Source organism: Hibiscus syriacus, unplaced genomic scaffold (genome assembly GCF_006381635.1).
Source record: "Hibiscus syriacus cultivar Baekdansim isolate YM2019G1 unplaced genomic scaffold, ASM638163v2 tig00111392_pilon, whole genome shotgun sequence".
Lineage (NCBI taxonomy): Eukaryota > Viridiplantae > Streptophyta > Magnoliopsida > Malvales > Malvaceae > Hibiscus > Hibiscus syriacus.
Genome location: NW_024063078.1, coordinates 586,741 through 607,992, shown reverse-complemented (window position 1 = coordinate 607,992; position 21,252 = coordinate 586,741). Strand labels below are relative to the sequence as shown.

At 34.5% G+C, this 21,252-nt stretch overlaps 1 protein-coding gene and 1 pseudogene across 1 annotated transcript; one reads left to right on the top strand and one right to left on the bottom strand.

Moving 5' to 3' along the window:
* The first annotated feature begins 841 nt into the window (after nucleotides 1-841).
* Nucleotides 842-13,285, top strand: LOC120160554 (annotated as a pseudogene).
* A 774-nt stretch (nucleotides 13,286-14,059) lies between these two features.
* LOC120160509 (histone-lysine N-methyltransferase ATXR2-like) lies at nucleotides 14,060-17,872 on the bottom strand. The gene is made up of 15 exons (XM_039170916.1): nucleotides 17,665-17,872; nucleotides 17,494-17,569; nucleotides 17,330-17,415; nucleotides 16,907-17,244; nucleotides 16,712-16,824; nucleotides 16,565-16,596; nucleotides 16,269-16,414; nucleotides 15,939-16,026; nucleotides 15,775-15,823; nucleotides 15,625-15,679; nucleotides 15,394-15,463; nucleotides 15,239-15,308; nucleotides 14,715-14,791; nucleotides 14,439-14,495; nucleotides 14,060-14,351 (listed from the first exon to the last, which is right to left on the bottom strand). Exons 1-15 carry the CDS (start codon nucleotides 17,746-17,748, stop codon nucleotides 14,241-14,243), a joined length of 1,452 nt encoding a protein of 483 aa, XP_039026847.1. The 5' UTR covers nucleotides 17,749-17,872; the 3' UTR covers nucleotides 14,060-14,240.
* Between the last annotated feature and the right edge of the window lie 3,380 nt (nucleotides 17,873-21,252).

Below are 21,252 nucleotides of genomic sequence, written 5' to 3'. Positions count from 1 at the left end.
TTATTGAAAAGTATAAAATGGTCTCAACTATAGGGAATTGCTTTGTTGTGTTATCGACTATTAAAAATTATAAAATTGACCCTTTATTATGTTTGAAATTCGTCATTGTCTATTAAAAATTTAACGGTAGTTTGAGTTATACGTTAACTGGGATGTAATAAAATCTCCAAAAACAAGTATATCTCAATCAACATATTAACCTTTAGCTCAGACGATTGTTAGTGTTTTAACAAAAAATGACGAGTTTGAAACATGATGAATAGTCATGTGACTATTTTATAACTTTTAATTGTCAGATGACTCAACAAATCAATTGCCTATAATCGAAAATCATCTTATAAATTTTAATAGTCGAGAGATTCAACAAAATAATATCTTATAGTCATGAGACTATTTGTATACTTGTACAACAAACTCTTCTTTACGTATCTTTCAATTTTGAAATTTATTCGGTTAATTTTCCACCTAAATCATGGTAATAACGGTCAAATGATGTAATAGTTTATCATATATTTTAAAAAAAAAATTAAAATAGTTTAGGATAATTAAAGTAATATTCATTTATTTTAAATAATTTAAGATAATTATAATTTATAAAATAGTATCTATTAAAAATGTAAACATTCTAAAATGAAACTATTTTTATCTGAATTCTTTAAAAGATTAATATTTTTTATCATTAAAGTTACTTAATAAGTTTGGTCTAATAACTATTAATAAAATAAAATATTAACACTATAATTAATCATATTAAATTACTATCAGAATTGATCATATTAAATACCTTTTTCAGAATGATTATATTCAATTAAATTATGGAATCTTGATCCTACAATCAACAATGGCGGCAATTCTGTTACTTGATAGGGTAGGAAAAATAATCTAACAAATGAAAAATCAAATTGAATAACTAGATATTTTGTTAAGATGTATGTATTTAATGTGATATTATTTCATTTTATAAATTTAAAGAGACTAAATTATGATTATATAATTCTTAGGTGCTAAAACGTGATTTCACTATTACCTCGGCTGTATAAATTTAAATTTTGAAGGGACTAAAATTGAAAATTTACCGGCCCCATCCAATATTTACTAATTCTAGTTTCTGTAGTGCTAGCGAGGCTGACAAGTTGCTTTTTTTCTTTTGAATGCTCTTGGCCGGTGGAATGGCTTAACATTGCAGCAGAGATTGATTTATTGAAGGTAACTTTTGTTTTATTATTGGTGCTTTTTGGACCTTTCTCTCGTTATATTGCTACATCAAAGTGCTCACATGCATATCTGATGGACATTAGTTCTCAGATTGTGCACTAAAGTTGTCTTACTGCCTGTTGGCTCTGCTTCAACCGTCAGTTTCCCCATCCAATATTTGTTGTTTACTGGTCATCTTGCATTCTCCATGGTAGTTGTCTGATGCTGGCTGGTTAGTGCTAATTAAAACTTGAAACTCTTTGCAGAATTTGAATCATAAGAACATTGTGAAGTATCTTGGGTAATCAAAGACAAAGACTCAGCTGCATATAATTCTTGAGTAAGAAATCTTACATAGTGATTGGAGTTTTCTCTGCACTATTAGGAACATGTAGTTACTGCTCTTACATTTGTATAGATATGTAAACATTATCAAGCCAAATAAATTTGGGCCTTTTCCAGAATCTTTGGTGGCCGTTTATATTGCTTAGGTTTGTATTTATGCAATTATTGCTTCATTTTGCCATAAAGTTGTTGAAAGTCCAAGTTAATTGTCAAACTTGGGGGCACCGAAAGTGCACAATTAATGGCACCAAAAAAGTAGCCAGCAATTGTGGAAAAATTTGCAAGGGTAAAATTGCACTTTTAGCCCCCTAGACTTTAGGATATTTACAAATTAGTCCTTATGATTCAACTATAAATACCCTAGCTTATTTAGCTTCAAAACCATCCCAAAGCATTCTAGCTTTCTTCCAATACTAGAGAGAATTTAGAGAGTTTCTTGAGAGTTGTTTTCTCCTTTTTATCAAGAGAGAATTATCATTGTTTTCTCCTTGGTAGATCGAGAGAGGTTGTAATTCTTATTTTCTCATAGTGAAATTCTTCTACCGTTGCCCGTGGTTTTTACCCTAAATTTTTAGGGGTTTTCCACGTAAATTTTGTGTCTCTTTTATCTTCATTTTTATTTTCTCAAATTATCAGTTGCGATTTTGCTATATCCGATAGCCGTCTTCCGCAACAATTGGTATCAGAGCCAGATTGGAGTGTGTAATATCTGCTTATTGTCTTTGTGGGTGCCACCAAAAGGTGGATCCTCCAACATAAGAAAGTAAGAAGGTATTACTCATTCTTTGAAGGTTCCAGAGAACTATTCACGATAGTGAAATAGTGGGAGCTATTCGTAATAGAAGCTATGGCAACGAAATTTGATATTGAAAAGTTCAATGGGAGAAATTTCTCATTGTGGAAATTAAAGATGAAAGTCATCCTGAGGAAAGACGGGTGTCTAGCGGCTATCAATGAAAGGCCGGTGGATTTCACAGATGACATCAAATGGAACGAGATGGACGGGAATGCTATGACAAACTTTCATCTAGCATTAGCAGATAAAGTATTGTCAAGCATCGAGGAGAAGAAGACAACTAAGGAGATATGGGATCATCTCACAAAACTGTACGAGGCCACATCGTTGCACAATAAAATTTTCCTTAAGAGGAAATTGTACACTCTCCGTATGCCAGAATCTACTTCAGTGACGGAGCACTTAAATACACTGAACACCTTATTTTCTCAGCTTACATCCTTAAGCTGTAAAATAGGAGAACACGAACGTGCTGAACTTCTACTTCAAAGTCTACCGGATTCGTATGATCAACTCATCATCAACTTGACAAACAATAATGTCACTAGTCTAGTATTCGATGACGTTGCAGCTGCTGTTCTACAAGAAGAAAATCGGCGCAAGAACAAGGAAGACAGACAAGTAAATCTGCAACAAGCAGAAGCGTTGCCAATGATGAGAGGGAGATCAACATAACGTGGCCAAAGCAGCAGTCATAAACATGGTAGATCGAAGTCAAGGAGCAAGAAGAATTTAAAGTGCTACCACTGTGGAAAGAAGGGTCACTTGAAGAAGGATTGTTGGAGTCTAAATAAAAACTCCAATCCACAAGGCAATACCGCAAACACTTCAGATGATGGAGATGCTCTATGTTGTGAAGCATCAACCACCGTGGAAGGCAGAAAACGTTTTGCAGATATATGGCTCATTGATTCTGGAGCAACATATCACATGACCTCAAGAAGAGAATGGTTTCATCATTATGAACCTGTCTCAGGAGGATCTGTGTATAGTTGCAATGATCATGCCTTAGAGATCGTTGGCGTGTGAACCATCAAATTGAAGATGTATGATGAAACAATTAAAGTTGTTCGAGATGTGCGGCACGTGAAAGGTCTGAAGAAAAATTTATTATCCTACAGATTGTTGGATAATAATGCAAGCAATATTGAAACACAGAAAGGAATTATGAAGGTGTTCCGTGGAGCGCTTGTGGTGCTGAAAGGCGAAAAGATAGCTGCAAACTTGTACATGCTGAAGGGAGAGACTTTGCTAGAAGCAGAAGCCTCTGTTGCCTCATGTAGTTCTGATTCTGCAATGCTATGGCATAAGAAACTTGGACACATGTCAGAACAAGGAATGAAAGTCCTTGTGGAGCAAAAGCTACTTCCCAGCTTAACAAAGGTATCACTTCCTTTGTGTGAGCAATGTATAACAAGTAAGCAACACCGGTTGAAATTCAACACATCAAATTCTAGAGGCAAAAGTGTTCTAGAATTGGTTCACTCTGACGTATGGCAAGCACCGGTCACATCCCTAGGCAGAGCAAAATACTTTGTCTCATTTATTGATGACTACTCCAGGAGATGTTGGGTGTACCCTATTAAGAAGAAGTCAGATGTGTTTGCAACTTTCAAAAACTTCAAAGCGCGGGTGGAACTTGATTCTGGAAATAAGATCAAGTGTTTCAGAACAGATAATGGAGGAGAATACACAAGCGAAGAATTTGATGACTTTTGCAAGAGAGAAGGCATCAAAAGACAGTTCACAGTGGCGAACACTCCTCAACAAAATGGAGTGGCAGAGCGGATGAACAGAACCTTGTTAGAAAGAACACGAGCAATGTTGAGGGATGCAGGCCTAGAAAAATCATTCTGGGCAGAAGCAGTCAATATCGCCTGTTATTTGGTGAATCGAGCTCTATCAACTGCAATAGAACTGAAGACACCAATGGAGATGTGGACTGGTAAACCAGCTGATTATTCAAACCTCCATGTATTTGGAAGTATTGTGTACGTGATGTACAACTCCCAAAAAATTTCAAAGTTGGATCCAAAATCCAGGAAATGCAAATTCTTGGGGTATGCTGATGGAGTAAAGGGGTATCGCTTGTGAGATCCCACTACCCGTAAAGTGATCATTAGCAGGGATGTTATCTTTGTAGAAGATAAGCTACAAAGAAAAGAAGACGATGCTAGCGCTGAAAAGTCAGAGACTACTCATATACATGTGGAAAAGGAGGTTGAACAAGGAGATTCTTCTGAAGCAGAACCAGCTCATGATGAACAAGAACTAGAGAGTTCTGAAGCTCCAATAACTCGTCAATCAGATCGTGTGAGAAAACGTCCCAATTGGCACTCAGATTATGTTATAGAAGGTAATATTGCATACTGCCTTTTAACAGAGGACGGTGAGCCATCAACATACCAGGAGGCAATAAACAGCTCAGATGCTTCATTATGGATGATGGCGATGCAAGAAGAAATCGAAGCCCTTCATAAAAATAATACATGGGACCTTGTGCCACTACCACAAGGAATGAAGCCAATAGGTAACAAATGGGTCTTCAAAATCAAGCGAAATGTTGATGATCAAGTGGAGAGGTACCGTGCAATACTGGTGGTCAAAGGATATGCTCAAAAAGAAGGTATTGATTTCAATGAAATTTTTTCTCCTGTGGTTCGACTAACAACAGTTCGAGTTCTCTTGGCAATGTGTGCTACATTGAACTTACATCTAGAGCAGCTAGATGTTAAAACAGCTTTTCTTCATGGAAATCTTGAAGAAGAGATTTATATGCTCCAGCCTGAAGGTTTTGAAGAAAAAGAAAAGAAGAACTTGGTTTGCAGGTTGAACAAATCTCTGTACGGTCTAAAGCAGGTGCCGAGGTATTGGTATAAGAGATTTGATTCCTTCATTATGTGCCTTGGATACAACAGACTTAATGCAGACCCTTGTACTTATTTCAAGAGGTCTGGTGATAACGATTTTGTTATATTGCTGTTGTATGTGGATGACATGTTGGTTGCAGGACCCAACAAAGATCATATTGAAGAATTAAAGGCAAAACTGGCTAGGGAATTTGAAATGAAGGACTTGGGATCAGCAAACAAGATTCTAGGGATGTAAATTCACCGAGACAGAAGTAATAGGAAGATTTGGCTTTCACAAAAGAATTACTTGAAGAAGATCTTGTCACGATTCAACATGCAAGATTGTAAGCCAATTTCTACCCCTCTTCCTATTAACTTCAAATTATCCTCCAGTATGAGTCCTAGCAGTGAAGAAGAGAGGATGAAGATGTCTCGAGTACCGTATGCATCAGCAGTGGGAAGTTTAATGTTCGCTATGATATGTACAAGACCAGACATTGCACAAGCAGTGGGAGTGGTTAGTCGGTACATGGCGAATCCAGGCAAAGAGCATTGGAATACAGTAAAGAGGATCCTGAGATACATTAAAGGGACCTCAAATGTTGCATTATGTTACGGAGGATCAAACTTACTAATCAATGGGTATGTAGATTCTGACTATGCAGGGGATTTGGATAAAAGCAAATCTACTACAGGATATGTGTTCAAAATTGCTGGTGGAGCTGTAAGCTGGGTTTCAAAATTGCAGTCAGTTGTGGCTACGTCAACAACAGAAGCAGAATATGTAGCAGCTACACAAGCCAGTAAAGAAGCAATTCGGTTGAAGATGTTATTGGAGGAGCTTGGGCACAATCAAGAGCATGTTTCTCTTTTCTGTGACAGTCAAAGCGCCTTGCATCTAGCAAGGAATCCAACATTTCATTCAAGGACAAAACACATACGAGTTCAGTACCACTTCATTCGTGAAAAGGTGGAAGAAGGAATAGTAGATATGCAGAAGATCCATACCAAAGACAATATAGCAGATTTCATGACAAAGGCGATTAATGCTGATAAATTTACTTGGTGTCGATCCTCTTGTGGCCTGTCAGAAACGTAAGCAACATGATGGTATAAGGTAGAAAGAATGGTGTGAAGATATGATTGTTCCAATCAAATCTTCAAGTGAGAGATTGTTGAAAGTCCAAGTTAATTGTCAAACTTGGGGGCACCGAAAGTGCACAATTAATGGCACCAAAAAAGTAGCCAGCAATTGTGGAAAAATTTGTAAGGGTAAAATTGCACTTTTAGCCCCCTAGACTTTAGGGTATTTACAAATTAGTCCTTATGATTCAACTATAAATACCCTAGCTTATTTAGCTTCAAAACCATCCCAAAGCATTCTAGATTTCTTCCAATACTAGAGAGAATTTAGAGAGTTTCTTGAGAGTTGTTTTCTCCTTTTTATCAAGAGAGAATTATCATTGTTTTCTCATTGGTAGATCGAGAGAGGTTGTAATTCTTATTTTCTCATAGTGAAATTCTTCTACCGTTGCCCGTGGTTTTTACCCTAAATTTTTAAGGGTTTTTCACGTAAATTTTGTGTCTCTTTTATCTTCATTTTTATTTTCTCAAATTATCAGTTGCGATTTTGCTCTATCCGATAGCCGTCTTCCGCAACAAAAGTATCATTGAATACGCTATTTGTTAAACAGGTTTTGGAAGGCTTGGTTTATCTACATGAACAGAGAGTTATCCAGCGGGATATTAAGGGTGCAAATATTCTGACCACTAAAGAGGTATCCTAGCAACTATTTCTGTATCCTTGGTGAGTTTTATTATTATTTCAGGGTCATTTTTTACTGATTATGTTGCGATAAATTTGGGCATAGGAACATATTGAATTTGGTTCATTCAATTCATGTGTCCTTTTACTTCAGCGACTTATGGGCTGAGAAATCTGCTAAGATAAATGAAGTTGAAGTGCTCAAGTTTCCTTGAGTGAAACACCTGCAGGCTACTGAAATTTGGGCCATATTTTATTGCCTCAAACCTCAAGGTCCTCGGTTGTGTAGATTCATTACAGTCTCTATGCTGTTTTATTTTAACAATTTTGTGTTTAAATTGGTTTTGATGGTTGTGTCTTTAGGTGTGTAGAGTGTGGACTCTCTTGTTTTTTTTTGGGGGGGGGGGCTTATCCTTAATTTCTCTTTTCAGGGTCTAGTGAAACTTGCTGATTTTGGTGTTGCAACCAAACTAACTGAGGCTGATGTTAACACGCACTCAATTGTCGGAACACCATATTGGATGGCCCCAGAGGTACCGATGTTTGGAATGTGCCATTAATTGTCAAGCTTGTTACTTTTCTCCAGGCTTTCATGTTTGTTATTAAAGGTATATATATTAGAAGCTTTACTTACAGTTTAAATTATATTTAAGGTGATTGAAATGTCATGGGTTTGTGCTGCTGCTGACATTTGGAGTGTTGGCTGTACTGTGATTAAACTCCTTATATGTGTGCCGTCTTACTATGATCTGCAGCCTATGCCAGCTCTCTATCGGATTGTGCAGGTTTGTCAATATCTGTGCAATTTTCTTTGGTCAGTATATAAGAATAAGAGTAAATTCTTCCTATCTGAGTTTCTCTATTTTCTATCCTTTATCTACCCTTCCTATTTATTTACATTCCATATTTGCATATTGTTTTCACTGCTGAAGAATGCTTTAGCAAGTTCATTTTTTATGTCTTAAATTGCTCTTCTTTTTATATACACTAGTTTCTTTCGTCCCTGTCCATTGTATGTGTATTTACACTTATTTCAGTTTTTTACAAATGAAATAAACATACCTAAACTAGCGTCTTAATTTGCATATTGTTTTGGTCTGTTTTAATACTTAAACTTTCAACTTTTTTAAAATCATACCTAACGTTTAATTTTTTTTCATTTGAGTACCCTATCATTTAAAACTTAACCCATTTTCTTGTGGGTATATTACATCATTCATCACTCAACTATCTTCCCACTCCTATTTTGGTAGTGAAGTTTAAAAATTTTCAATTTAACTACTCACCTTTCAAATTGCTCCTATTTTAATCATTGTAATTTATTTTATTAATAATTTTTGTGATATTACATTTTTTATTATTTTATTAATATATAATTTAAAATAAAAAGATAAATTTGAAAGTTAGAGTGATTAAATTATGAGTGATTTGAAAGTTAAGTAATTAAATTAAAAAAAATTTAAACTTTAGTTACCAAAATAGGAGTGAGAAGATAGTTGAGTAATGAATGATACAATTTAACCATAAAAAAGTGTCATGTGCAAATCATCCGTTAAGTTTTTAACGGCGAGATACTAAAACGAAACAAAAACTAAACGTTACGTATGGTTTTGAAAAAATTGAAAGTTTAGGTACTAAAACAGATTAAAACTGATAGTTTAGGTACTAAACACATAATTTACCCTTGAAATTTTTAGTTTCAATATCTATATTATATTTTAGTCTCTGACTGATTATATGTAGATATGCATATCTCGATGAGTGAAAATAGATAGCTGAGACTAATAGTAGGAAATGAGAAAATATTCACTGGAAAAAAAACGAGTTCATTTGTGTAATTGGATCTTAACCCATATATATATATATATATAGGCAGAATCAAATACTGAGATTAACAGTAGTAAATGTGAAGATATTCACTGGAATAAAAAACAATGAGTTAATTTAAACCTTTAATTTCCTCTCATCCAAATATCTTAAAAATGTGTGAAACTAAAAGTTTTACGTTAGGTGTGTGTGAATCCTAACCCCCCCCCCTCTCTCTCTATATATATATATACTATAGATATGCATGTTTTAAAATATTTATTTTTCTTTCAGGATGAGCATCCACCGTTACCTGATAGCCTATCTCCAGACATTACTGATTTTCTGCGCCAGTGCTTTAAGAAGGTATGGAAGATAAATGAAGCTCCGATTTTGTATTTCAACTATTTCTTGATCTTTCTAAAGTTTGTCACGCATGAGACATGCTTGGTTTTACAACAGACAGAGTACACTTAGTTATTAGTCGGGAAAGATCTGTTTTGATGGGAATGATATGATCTTATAACTTTGGAATCTATGAAGACCAAATGCAATCAGTGACACTTGGAGTTATACAATGAGTAATCATTCTTCTAGCTGTAAATCTTTAGGTAGAAGGAACCATCAAGACGAAATGAAACTAACAAAATGGAAGGAAAATAGAATATCCTGATATATTTCTTAGACTAATTGATACTCACGCGGCTAAAAGAATATATGGCCTAAAATCTCAGTCCTTAGTTTATATGATAATTACCGGAGTTCAATGGATGTCATATAATGTGATGATGGTTGCTGATCAGACCACCGCAAATCTTCGCTTGACCCGAGTCTTTGATAATTTGTTAACTTGTTAAATGAGGCTTCATTGATTTTTCAGGATGCCAGACAGAGGCCTGATGCAAAAACACTTCTTTCTCACCCCTGGATGCAGAATTGCAGACGTGCTTCGCAGTCTTCTTTGCGCCAAAGTGGAACCATCAGGTATATATGCTACAGTATGTGTGTGTAATGTGTTTTGGGAGCTGCCCTGGCATTATATTTCATTTCTATGATACCTTTGTTCTGGTGTTCCGTTAATATTGGTCTTTTTTCCTTCATAAGCAGCTCATAAAAGATATCCAAACCTTAGATTTTTCTGCTTTGCAGGGTTGACAACTAAATACTTTTTAAACATTTCATTTTGTGTTCTATTTACTCCTATTATATCTCATGATGATTTATTCCCTGGTTGTCAGAAACATCACGGTAGATGTTGCAGAAGATGCAGAAAGATCTAATGCAGATAATCGGAATGCTGAAGAGAATATTCCAGCGGAGAAAGCAGACGCATCTGAAATGGTGAGAACTTCTTCAGCCTGAACCTTTTTTAAGAAGCAAGCCTTAGCTAAAGTTGAAAGCGACAAGAGAAATTAACGAAAATTTAAAAATTGATAATAATTTAAGTTTTTTGAAGTCTAATGTTTAGTTTTTCAAATGGATTGATGCAAGAGGATGTTGATTTCCCACATTAATGAATTAATCTTTTGATTGTCAGAGCTCTAGGAAAGAGGTATCATCAACAGAGGCCACTGATCGAAGCAAGGATGATCGTGATCATTCTGCAGATGATACACCTGAAGAAAGGATGAATAATTTAGAAGATGATCTACAATTAGATAAGGTTCCAACCTTGGCCATTCATGAGAAATCATCATTACAGATTAGTTCTGGTAGACTATCTGTTAAGAATGTAGTGACTGCACTCGGTTCTGGTCATCATGATGTTTCACATCAAGGTGAAGCAATGATAAATGGTGATGTCAGCTCACCATCAAGAAGGAAACATATGGAAATAGGACAGGGAGGCAACAGGGATCAAATTGATACTGAGAATAAATCATTTGGCTTTGTAGCTATAACTCAGAATGCTGGTCTGCAGAAGGTACTGCTTCATGCAATGGTGCTAGTCTCTGAAAAAGTTAACAAATTATTTTAGGAGTTTTTCCGTTGCTGATACTCCTTGGCCGTGTGAATACTTAGGGGATTATTTTAGGAGTTTCCCCCCCTTATGACTGAAGTTATATTTCTGACATCATAAGGACTAGATATGATTTTGTAACCAAAATATGAATTTGTATTTATTCCCAGTAGTTATGTGATTCCTGCTGTCCTCTTGTCTGTATGTTTTGGATTTCTCTCTATTGAACTTGTTTCTGGTGTTGGAGAGATTTAAAAGCTTATTTTTTCTTTGTGCCATAGGCAGTTGAGTTCAGCAGATTAGTTGGCTCACTAAGACCGGAGGAATCAGAGGATGCAATTGATACTGCATGTCAGAAGCTCATATCGATCTTCCGCAAGCGCCCTGAACAAGAAATTGTTTTTGTTACCCAGTGTGGTTTACTGCCTCTAATAGAATTGCTTGATGTCCCCAAAATTCGTGTATGTCAATAATGAGGCTCTCTTCCTCTCCCCACCCTACCCCTGTCATATTTAAAAAAGAAGAAAAAAGAAAACCTCCCTCTTCCAGTCTTCATAGCTGGGAAAAGGGTAAAAGAGAAGGTTCTTAGACTGTTACCAATTTACTTATTGGCTTGATAAGGACCAACTGACAAAGTTACTATTTATTGCAATTGCAGTATATGTTCAGTGCTTCAACTTATTAATCATATTGTGAAAGAAATTACCGATTTCCTGAAGAATGCTTGTCTTGTTGGCTTTGTAAGTTCTACGATCATTTAGCTTTATTTATTCACATATATAAGATTAAGAGTGGGCACGGTGTGCAGTTGCTACATATTCCCTCATTAGGTCGGGACCTAAAAAAAGAGTTCCATTTTATTTTCCTTTCGCCCCTTTTGGATAACAGTATCATGGCACTTTCGGAACATGTGCAGTCTTCTTCTTACACACTAATGCCTATTAACATTAGAACTTTTAAGGAGTTGGTGGAGAGAGTCAACTGTTAATGAGGCATCTCCATAGCTTTTAGAATCCTTTGGTTGTTGCAATTCATGTGCATAAATGTTTTTGTTTGTATATATGTTTCGGTTATGTGTTTCTATCGCCTTTTGGATTCATCTTTTGAACTGAAATGGGATAGGGGCGGGGGAGAGTGATTCTATTGTAGTATTTATAGTTTATTCACTCTCAAGTTACCTTATAGATCCCTTTGGCTATGAGTTTTGCGGGGCCTGATCGTCCTCGGGAAATTAGGATAGAGGCAGCTTATTTCTTGCAGCAGCTTTGTCAATCAAAGTGTTGAGTCATCTCTTTTATTTATTTCTGTTGCTTGATATCCTTCTTAACTGACAGAAATGAATTATACTGACCATATTGGTTCCTTCTCCATAGCTCATTGACTTTGCAGATGTTCATAGCTTGCCGTGGAATCCCGGTTTTGTTTGGTTTTCTAGAGGCTGATTACGCAAAGTACAGGTTTGTGTGCATGCCTGTGTGAGTTTGTTGATGCAATAATAGATAATATGGATTTTGATGTATGACAGATGATGACTGTATACCATTTTGGGAACTCTAAAACCAATCGCTGAAAATCATTATTCTCAACTTTATGATGCACTCTACCCACTTTTCTTCTACCTTTCTCCTTTTTGCGTATTTATATTTTTAAATGCTCCAGTGTGTTTGCTTTCTATACTTGAAAAAATTGCTCATTCCCGGCTCCTTACACAGGGAAATGGTTCACCTAGCAATTGATGGCATGTGGCAGGTCTTACAATTCAGCGATCAACCCCGAGGAATGATTTCTATCGGATAGCTGCTAAGAGTGGGATATTACTGAGGAATGATAATTTCGTAACAAATGCTTTAGAAAATCATGTGAACTCGTGTAATAGCTCATCTTTTTACCAAGATCTTTAGAGTTCGTAACTGCTACCAAATTAAATTCGGTTTGCTAAATTAATGGACAATTACTCTCTTTCATGAAACATGGATTATGAACCCATTGAGTAATCTCAGTGACAAAAGAGAGTGTTGTTCTCCCTAGACGACTCGGGTTTGAGTAGCTGTGTCTATAAGGTGTGTGTTGTCAATGATTAAGAAAGATTTTGAACATATACTACCTTATAATCATCCCAAAATATTTTAAAAAATATATGAAACATGAATTATTCTATCCTCGGCTGCCCTCTTCCAGTCCAAACATCCACATGCATACTATATTTGCCATTAATTATGTTACTCATCTTGCTTCCAACATTTTTTTTAAAAATTTTTTGGAAACCAACATTTTACTTGCATTGTGTTGGCTGCCAACATTATGAAGCTCCTTGAAGTGAGCTAAACAAACAAACAACTTTCCCTCTGTTAGTCATCCAAGCGGTTATTTTTCTTTTCTGATGTTGGCAGTCTGTTTACGAGCACCACCCGCGGCCGAAACAATTAATCGTGGAGAACGATTTACCACAGAAGTTACAGAATCTAATCGAGGAACGGAGAGACGGGCAGAGGTCCCGAGGCCAAGTGTTGGTGAAACAAATGGCTACTTCGTCGCTCAAAGCCCTTCATATTAACACAGTATTGTAGAAAAAAAACAAGCTAAGAACTTCACTCATTCCCTCCCATGTATATGTTTTATTCTTTAGGAAGGCAATGGGTTTTTTTCTTTTTGGCTAATTATTTGTCCCCTTTAGTTTGTCAGCAGGGTATTAGGAAATTGTTATAAAATTCCAAAATGCCCTTTTCTTCTTTCCTTTGGCCGCGGCTGTCTTGTAGACATGATATTTTGGACAATTATCTCACGCAATATAATTTTTTTTAATTTTACATAGATTTAGTCACACAATGTTATTTTTTTTCGTTTTACATAGATTTAAGACCGTTAAATGAGTAAAACTAAATGACTAAGATCGACTCATTAATTTTTTTCTCCGGTGAATATCTTCTTATATCTTATTATCAATCTCAACCATATATTTTCACTAATTCAATAGTCATAAATTTGTGTAAAATTAAAAATAAAACAAGATCTTATCCCATTTGTATATACCATATAACAGCATCATATCATGTCTACATATCGTATAACAGCATCATGTCATGTATACGTCTAATGTAGTACACGCAAATTTCTTATAGACCTTTGTTGTGTAAAACTATACCACTAACCAGAGAAACTCCGCATTTACACCGTAATTTTTTTAAATTAGACCAAATAGAATTTAGATCACAATTCTAATATAAAATGACTAATGACATTACATAAATGATCAAATCCTAAATTTAGATATAGGAATAAATTCCAAATTTAAAATTATAGTTTGATCAAAAATATAAAATTACTAATATTTATCAATTAAATATTAACATCCAAAACGTTAATTTTACTTCGCTGAAAAAATATTTATATAATTTTCATCTGAAAAATAACTCCAAGAGCAAAATCCAAGCAAAAGTTACTTTGTTTAAATCTGAAGGCAGTAATCTTTGTCATTTTGGCAACCACTTCAATGGCAATTTTGGCCAACACGTCGCTTAGGGTCTAGGGTTCTTCATCCAAACACTTGGGGCACCTGCATCTAAAGCCGTAATCCGCAAGCAATGCCTGCCTCTCTTCGAATGAAAGGTCCTCGTCTATGTATGAAATTGTCACCTGAAAGAACCATTCATATGCTATCTTGGTTCTCATTTAGATTTTACAGCCAACACTTAATAAACAAGATGACAAAGGAAAAATTACCTCCTCTCCCTTGCAAATAGGCCGGAGGGCGACAATTGTCGCTTGGCCGTCTCTATCCTGGAATCGGAATTATAAATGAAGGTTAAGGGACCAATGAGTGAAGCTATTTCGTACATGCTCCCAGAAAGAAGGTATATAATAAATAGTATGTTTGGACATCATGCAGATTAAATAGGAAACATATAGACTAAAAATTGATAAATGACCCTATACATTAGTAAGAACCAAAACAAGCAATCTACTAGTATATTAGATATTATTACAGCATAAACGTACCTCTTCTCTTTTGAATGCTTTAGCATTAGGACAGCAAGAGTGGTTCATGCAGCTCTGTAAAGGAAAGAATGCCGTACCTACAGAAAATTTAAAAATAGAATAAATTAGTCATTGCACGACTATAAATGGATGGCTGAAATAAATAATATGTAATCCAGCACTTTCTACAAGTAGGCAGGGATACGTATAATTGTATGAAGGAATTACTTGCATGCTACGTTACATGGAGTTGGGTGTGAGTTCTGGATACAGGTATGTACTCAACATAAGTATGTTCATTTTTTTCCCGAGTCCTTTATATGGGGGATCCTTGATAGGTCATATTATCCCATATCCTTATTGGAAAATGCAGCCAGAAACAGGAGTCATACATTGATACTCCAAGAAAAATGAAGAGTCGGAGCAACATAGCTTGCGTGCATCAAGGAAAAATAGAATTCAACTGAAAGTGGACACTTTCAGCCGCATATCAGGAAGCATGAGAAACTGGAAGACATTATTTAGTGCTCAAAGAGGGTTTTTACCTTGGCAACAAATGGAATAATCTTCACCAAGAGCATCCAGATATGGTTGTGTAATTTTCTCAGCTTCTTTCTGCCACGAATGACATAGGAAATGACACCAGATATTCATAATCCAAAGAAAATTATTAGGCAATCAAAAGGGAACGCCTTCTAACCTTTTCAGAATGTGGAAGATCATCGATGTACAAAAAGTAATCTTCCACCGGAGATGCTACAACCAGATCACTGTTACAGATGGAACTCCAAATCACTACTTGAAAGCCTCAAGCAAATTAGAAATATGATTAACATGCCATGTAATCCATGTTTATCTACCGCTACTATGATACTTACCACGCACAAAGACCATGCAATACAAAAAGTAAAAAAGGAATAACAGAACTTACAGATTATTGAGCTCAAACATGCCGATAATCTGCCCGTAGATTTCAAGGGAGAATACTTGATAAGGTTAAGGACTATACTTCCATTAATTAAGAACAACATTGCTTAGAAAATAACTACATTAATTGCATTGATGCTCAGAGACAGGATACATGGCTCACATTCCTTGTCAAAAATGGCTTCCTTGAGGAGCTGAAGTGACTGAAAATGTTCGAAATAACCAGTTAATGTAAGACTTTAAGGAGAAGAAAAAATGACTACTAAGTCAGCTTAGTATTTGCATGTTACATGAACCACCAACACTAGGAAATCTTACAGTAAATGCAAGCTCCCGAATTTGCCCCCTAAATGTCCCTTCATCAGACGCATCAATGTCATCTGGCAAGGAAATACAATCCCACCACCTGTGGGAAGAAAAAGTTAGCGGTCTTCTTTTTAACTAAAAAGTATCAAAATACCTTCCAATCTAACGCTAATATTTACTTTCATACAGCAAATATAAAGTATTCACTGGAGAGTTTAATTCTCAAATTACAGAAACCTGATTGACGAGATGCTTATTCCTGGATTTATAGATCCAAGATATCAAAACCGTAAAAAATCTATTCCTAGGCATTACATAGAAAATGATGTCAATGACAGTTACCTTCTCTTATGTCCAATTGATATTGGCTTCCAAGCCTCCAAAAGTAAGGATGGATCAGTTCCTAAGATAATAGATGCAGTGTTCTCTTGTTTGCTCAGATGAGATGCTTTGAACTTCCGATACCTTAATATGGTGAAAGAAATTGCCTGCAAAATGGAAATCAAGGAAATATGTCCATAAATACTCAAGATAAAGTGAACATATAAAGCACCCTACTTTGTACTCCAAAGTCCAATGAAAATTCAAAGCCATGCCAAAAACTAAAGCTAGAATGGAGAAGTTAACAGTTTTAGTACCTTGGCAGCAAGGAGGAAAATGTCATTTGTTTCTGAGAAAGTTATGATACAAGTTATAATAAGTAAAAAACTATAACTAAGGTAAGAAATGACACAAGTAAACGGGAACTTCATTAACATTAATATTGTATAATATAAAAGACTTACCATTGGCATGTTGTATGAACTTTAAAAGTGCGTCTCTAGAACAAGACTCTGATTTCTCTCCAGTACAAAGTAAGCAATGAAATGAATCCCAATCAGCCTCAGCGCACAATTTGCTATGCCATTCAAAGAAAAATAATTGTTAGCTTATAAAGGTTAAAAATTTTAGTGACATAAAAAATAACAAATTCAACTAACCTACAATAGAATGCTTCTTCACATCCGCCAGGGCACAAAATGATAGAAGGCAAGGGAAATTTGTTGGAATAAGGCAATGCCATTTCACCATTCATTAACGACTCAACAGCCATTGTAGGCAAAGGAATAGTACTACTAGAACTACTAGAAGCTCCATTTTGCTCACTACGGTGATTATAAGCAAATTCATTGTCTTCGACTTCATCAGATGAATTGCTTTCACATCCATTATGCGAAGAAATTCCTATTCCTAGTGTTTTCAGATAGAATCTTCGTCCTATTTGTTGCTCTATTGAACCAATAAATTTGAAACAGTAACTACAAACTAAACAATCAATCTGAAAATTTGACAAAAAATAAAAGGTAAGCCATTAAACATGAATTAAGGAAAGAAAAAACGCATAATGAATATGTCAAAATGACCTTGTTCGAAGGATGCTGAGCTCCAACGAGCATTTGATCCTTGAAAACGAGTTCTTCTTCTTCAAAGTCCGTTTCGGCAAACACACCTACCGAACAAATTACTCGATTATAACTTCGAATAAATGTAATTAATAGAAAATAAAACAAAAATCATAAAATTGTACCTTTTCCAAATTCACCGTTTTGTTTCACTTTGATGCCTTGGCATCGGCGTTTCGAAATAAGCTGTTCGAAATACTCCTGCGTTTTGATGAAAGTACAGAAACGGACTGAACTGAATAAGCTAGAAAAGAAGAAGGAAAAGGAGAAAAATGAAGAGAAGGTGGAGTGCCTGCCTGGACTAAGGGAGGATACGGCGGCCGGAGAAGGGAGGTGATTTGATCAGAACAGCGTTGATCGATAGGGCAAATCAATTCCATAGCTTTGCTGTTGCTGTGCTGCGGCGGCGGCGCTACTGCTTCCACTCGAGATACAAAGTCGACTCAGTGATATATATTTGACGGCGCCAGAAAAATCAGGTGCGGGTATGACCTCAGTACTACGGTGCGTGCTATTATTTCTTGAGCATAAACTGGATTTTTCTAATATGTAACGAATTAGATCATATCATGTGATAGAAAAAAATTAAAAACAAAAATTTTTAAATTCATAAAAACAAATCATATTCTAAAAATATATATATTTTAAATTTATTTTTAAACCTATAGTTTTTGTAATTATGTTTAATTTATTTTTAAAAATAAAAAATTATTAAATAAAAATCTAATTTTATATTAAAAATATAGTTTTAAAATATTATTTAGTGTTTTTTAAAATATTTTTTTTTATTTTTTTTAAAATATCTAATTTCTTAGCCTTTCATGATATGTGACTTATTTTGATTGGACGTCAAAATCATTTTTAATTTTTAAAAGAGCGTTGGTCACGAAACATAAGATTAATTTTATTTTAGGAATAAAATTAATGAAATGTAACATTACTCTTATAATTTTATATTATTTTGTTTGATTTATTTAGCAAGAATGTAATATTATAATGTTTGGTTGGAGGAATATAAGATTAATTGAATGCATATTTTATCAAATTATCATTGTGATATATATTTTTTTTCAACAAGTTAAATTTTAATATTAAATTATAAATATTTGAATGAAAATTTATAGAAATATTTTAACCGTTACACTAACTTTTGAGGAAAAATACATTTAACATATAATTAATATAGTTAGCATATTAAAATTATATTTTTAATAACTCAAAATTAGATATTGTAAAATATTATTTTACAATAATATCATTTTTCACCTCATAAAAATATAAATAATTAATATATAAAATATTAAAAACATAAAATAATTTTAACTACTCAATTTTATTAAATCAAATTATTTATCTATTATTTATATTTATAATTTTGAGTGAAATGCGAAGAATAAGATTTGAAAAGGATTCATATGAAAAGAATTCATTATTTTAAGGGTATTATTGTCCAAAGTGGTAAAAATTGTATAATACTTAATAATTTGGAGATAATGACATTCCTACAATTTAAACTAAAAAAAGGTTATTATTTGTAATAAGTTATTACCTGGTAGTAATCTTTTACGTTAACCAAATGTTGAAATATGATTCAGAAAAAAATATTCCTCATAACAGTAATCTTTTCCGTGAACCAAATGTCTCATGATAGTTATAAGATAAAGTGGTAGAATGATAATACAAGGATAAATTACCGGCGGGGAGGAGGGGGGATAGTGCAAGGACCAAAATGAGACTTAGGCTAAAGTACATGGATAACTAACTATTAAGCCAAAAAAATATATGTTAAAATGTGAATTTAATCAACACTATATATTTTTTATAGTATTATCCTTTAAGAAATAATGTATCAAACAATCTAATTACATGCAGTATTTAATTTTTAACGTGTCAGTCATATTTATAATTCAAATTCAACATTCTTAGGATTATGAGTATATCCATTTCTTTTATCTTTTAGAATTTCAATAGCATAAATGATTACACCTTTGTGTTTTGGGGGGAAATGGGAATCTGATGGCAAACAACAACACCAGGTATGCGTCTGACACTGATATAATCTGGAATTTTTTTTTCATATATTCGGAGATGATCGAAGATCATATTCCGATACCTATACATCATACACAAATCCCGGACACGAATACATAAAACAAATGAAGAATTGAAGTAACATAGATCATAAATGCATTGCTTTGACTTTAATGCTTTAATAGGATAGTAGTAGCTTACCCATGTTCTTCCTTGTAAAAGATGAACATACAGAGGTGATCTATTGATCTTGAATATACATGCAAAGCTGTTAGCAAAGAAAAAATCAGCTAAATAGCCACATAAGTAAAGTGGTTTTACCATTAAACAAATCTCCGCTGTTCTGCCAGTTCATTTTTCATGAAGTATCGATGTTCGACACTTATATTCGAACAAGGATATAAAAGTCTAATGAGTATCGTACATACCTGAAATCCCAATCCCGTGCCACATCCCAGTAAAAAGAATACAACGAGTTCAAGACACTGGCAAGAAGCCAAAGAGGGTGATAAAAAATTGTCCAGCTTTCGTGCAAGACATGGTATTTAAGGGCGGCAGGTACTGCAGTCGAATATTTTAACGCTGTCAACATAAGAAAATGAAGATATTATGATACCGAAACAACAATACGACCAGTAATATAGGATAACAAGTTGATAACTCGAGTGGTATCTATGATCTGTTTTTCCTTAGACAGGGTGTTACAGTTTCAGTCTTTCATTTATGATCCCATTTTACATTGTTCCGACTCTTCATTTCAAATTCGTGTAGGCTTGACAGTTCCACAACAAATCCACTGAATTCTCACAAAAAACATGATAAATTCAAAACCAAAGTAATGACATATGGAGGAAAGCAGTGGTGAAGGGGGGAACATTGAAGGATCATATATTGAAAGTTTCGAGAGACGTGCCATTTAGAAGTGATGATCTTTCATTATAATATTGTCGAAGGCATTGGAAAAAGCAGAAAAGATAAGGTAAAACAAGAACCAAAGGGATTGCAATGGAGTGACTGCCGCAAACAGAATCAGCCTCAAACCAGGCAATGGTGGAAACCCTCATGCACACAAAAAAATCTCTATCAGGATGATAGAAGGAAAACTTGGGAGTTATCATCGAATAAAACATACAAGTGAGAATACTACAATGACCATATTTTTCAAGCTTCTTTCCTAAGTTCGAAAATAAGTTTATTTAAAAAAAGGTAAGGCAAAGGATAGTTGAGGTTAATTCTGCGCTTCATATCCATGCCTCATAAAATCAAAAGAAACCATGTATAATTCCAACAGTCCTAATAGTTACCTATATTTCAGCTAATTTCTGTCAACGAGTACAAGGATAAGACTGAGACAAGAGGGTTCAACTTCAAAAAACCAACAGTCTTTCTGAATCAAATTAAAGGTAAGTAAAGTGATGGTTAAGAAATAACCATGGTTCTAAAGGCTCATTAACTTCTATCAATACAAATGAAGCATCCGTTGAGTTTTAAAACTAATATACAAACCAGTAGGTGGACCATTCTACAAACGGAACGCTCTATATCAGAAAACACCTGCACAGAGTTTAAAACCATTAAAAATCTAAAATAAGAGAAATTTATACGCTAACCATCCTTTCTATACATAGGTGGTCACGTGTCCCACCAAAAATTCATTAATCCATTCGTACAACATAAACCATGAAATAGTTTGAAACATATTTCAGAGGTGCGTCATCATCTTATCAGATAATACAACAACAATAACATATCAATCCTTTTATTACTACAAGCAAGTGCGCAGCATGTATCATATTGCACTATTTTGCACAATTCGGTTATAATTGAATCTTTAGTAAGTTTTAGAAAAATTA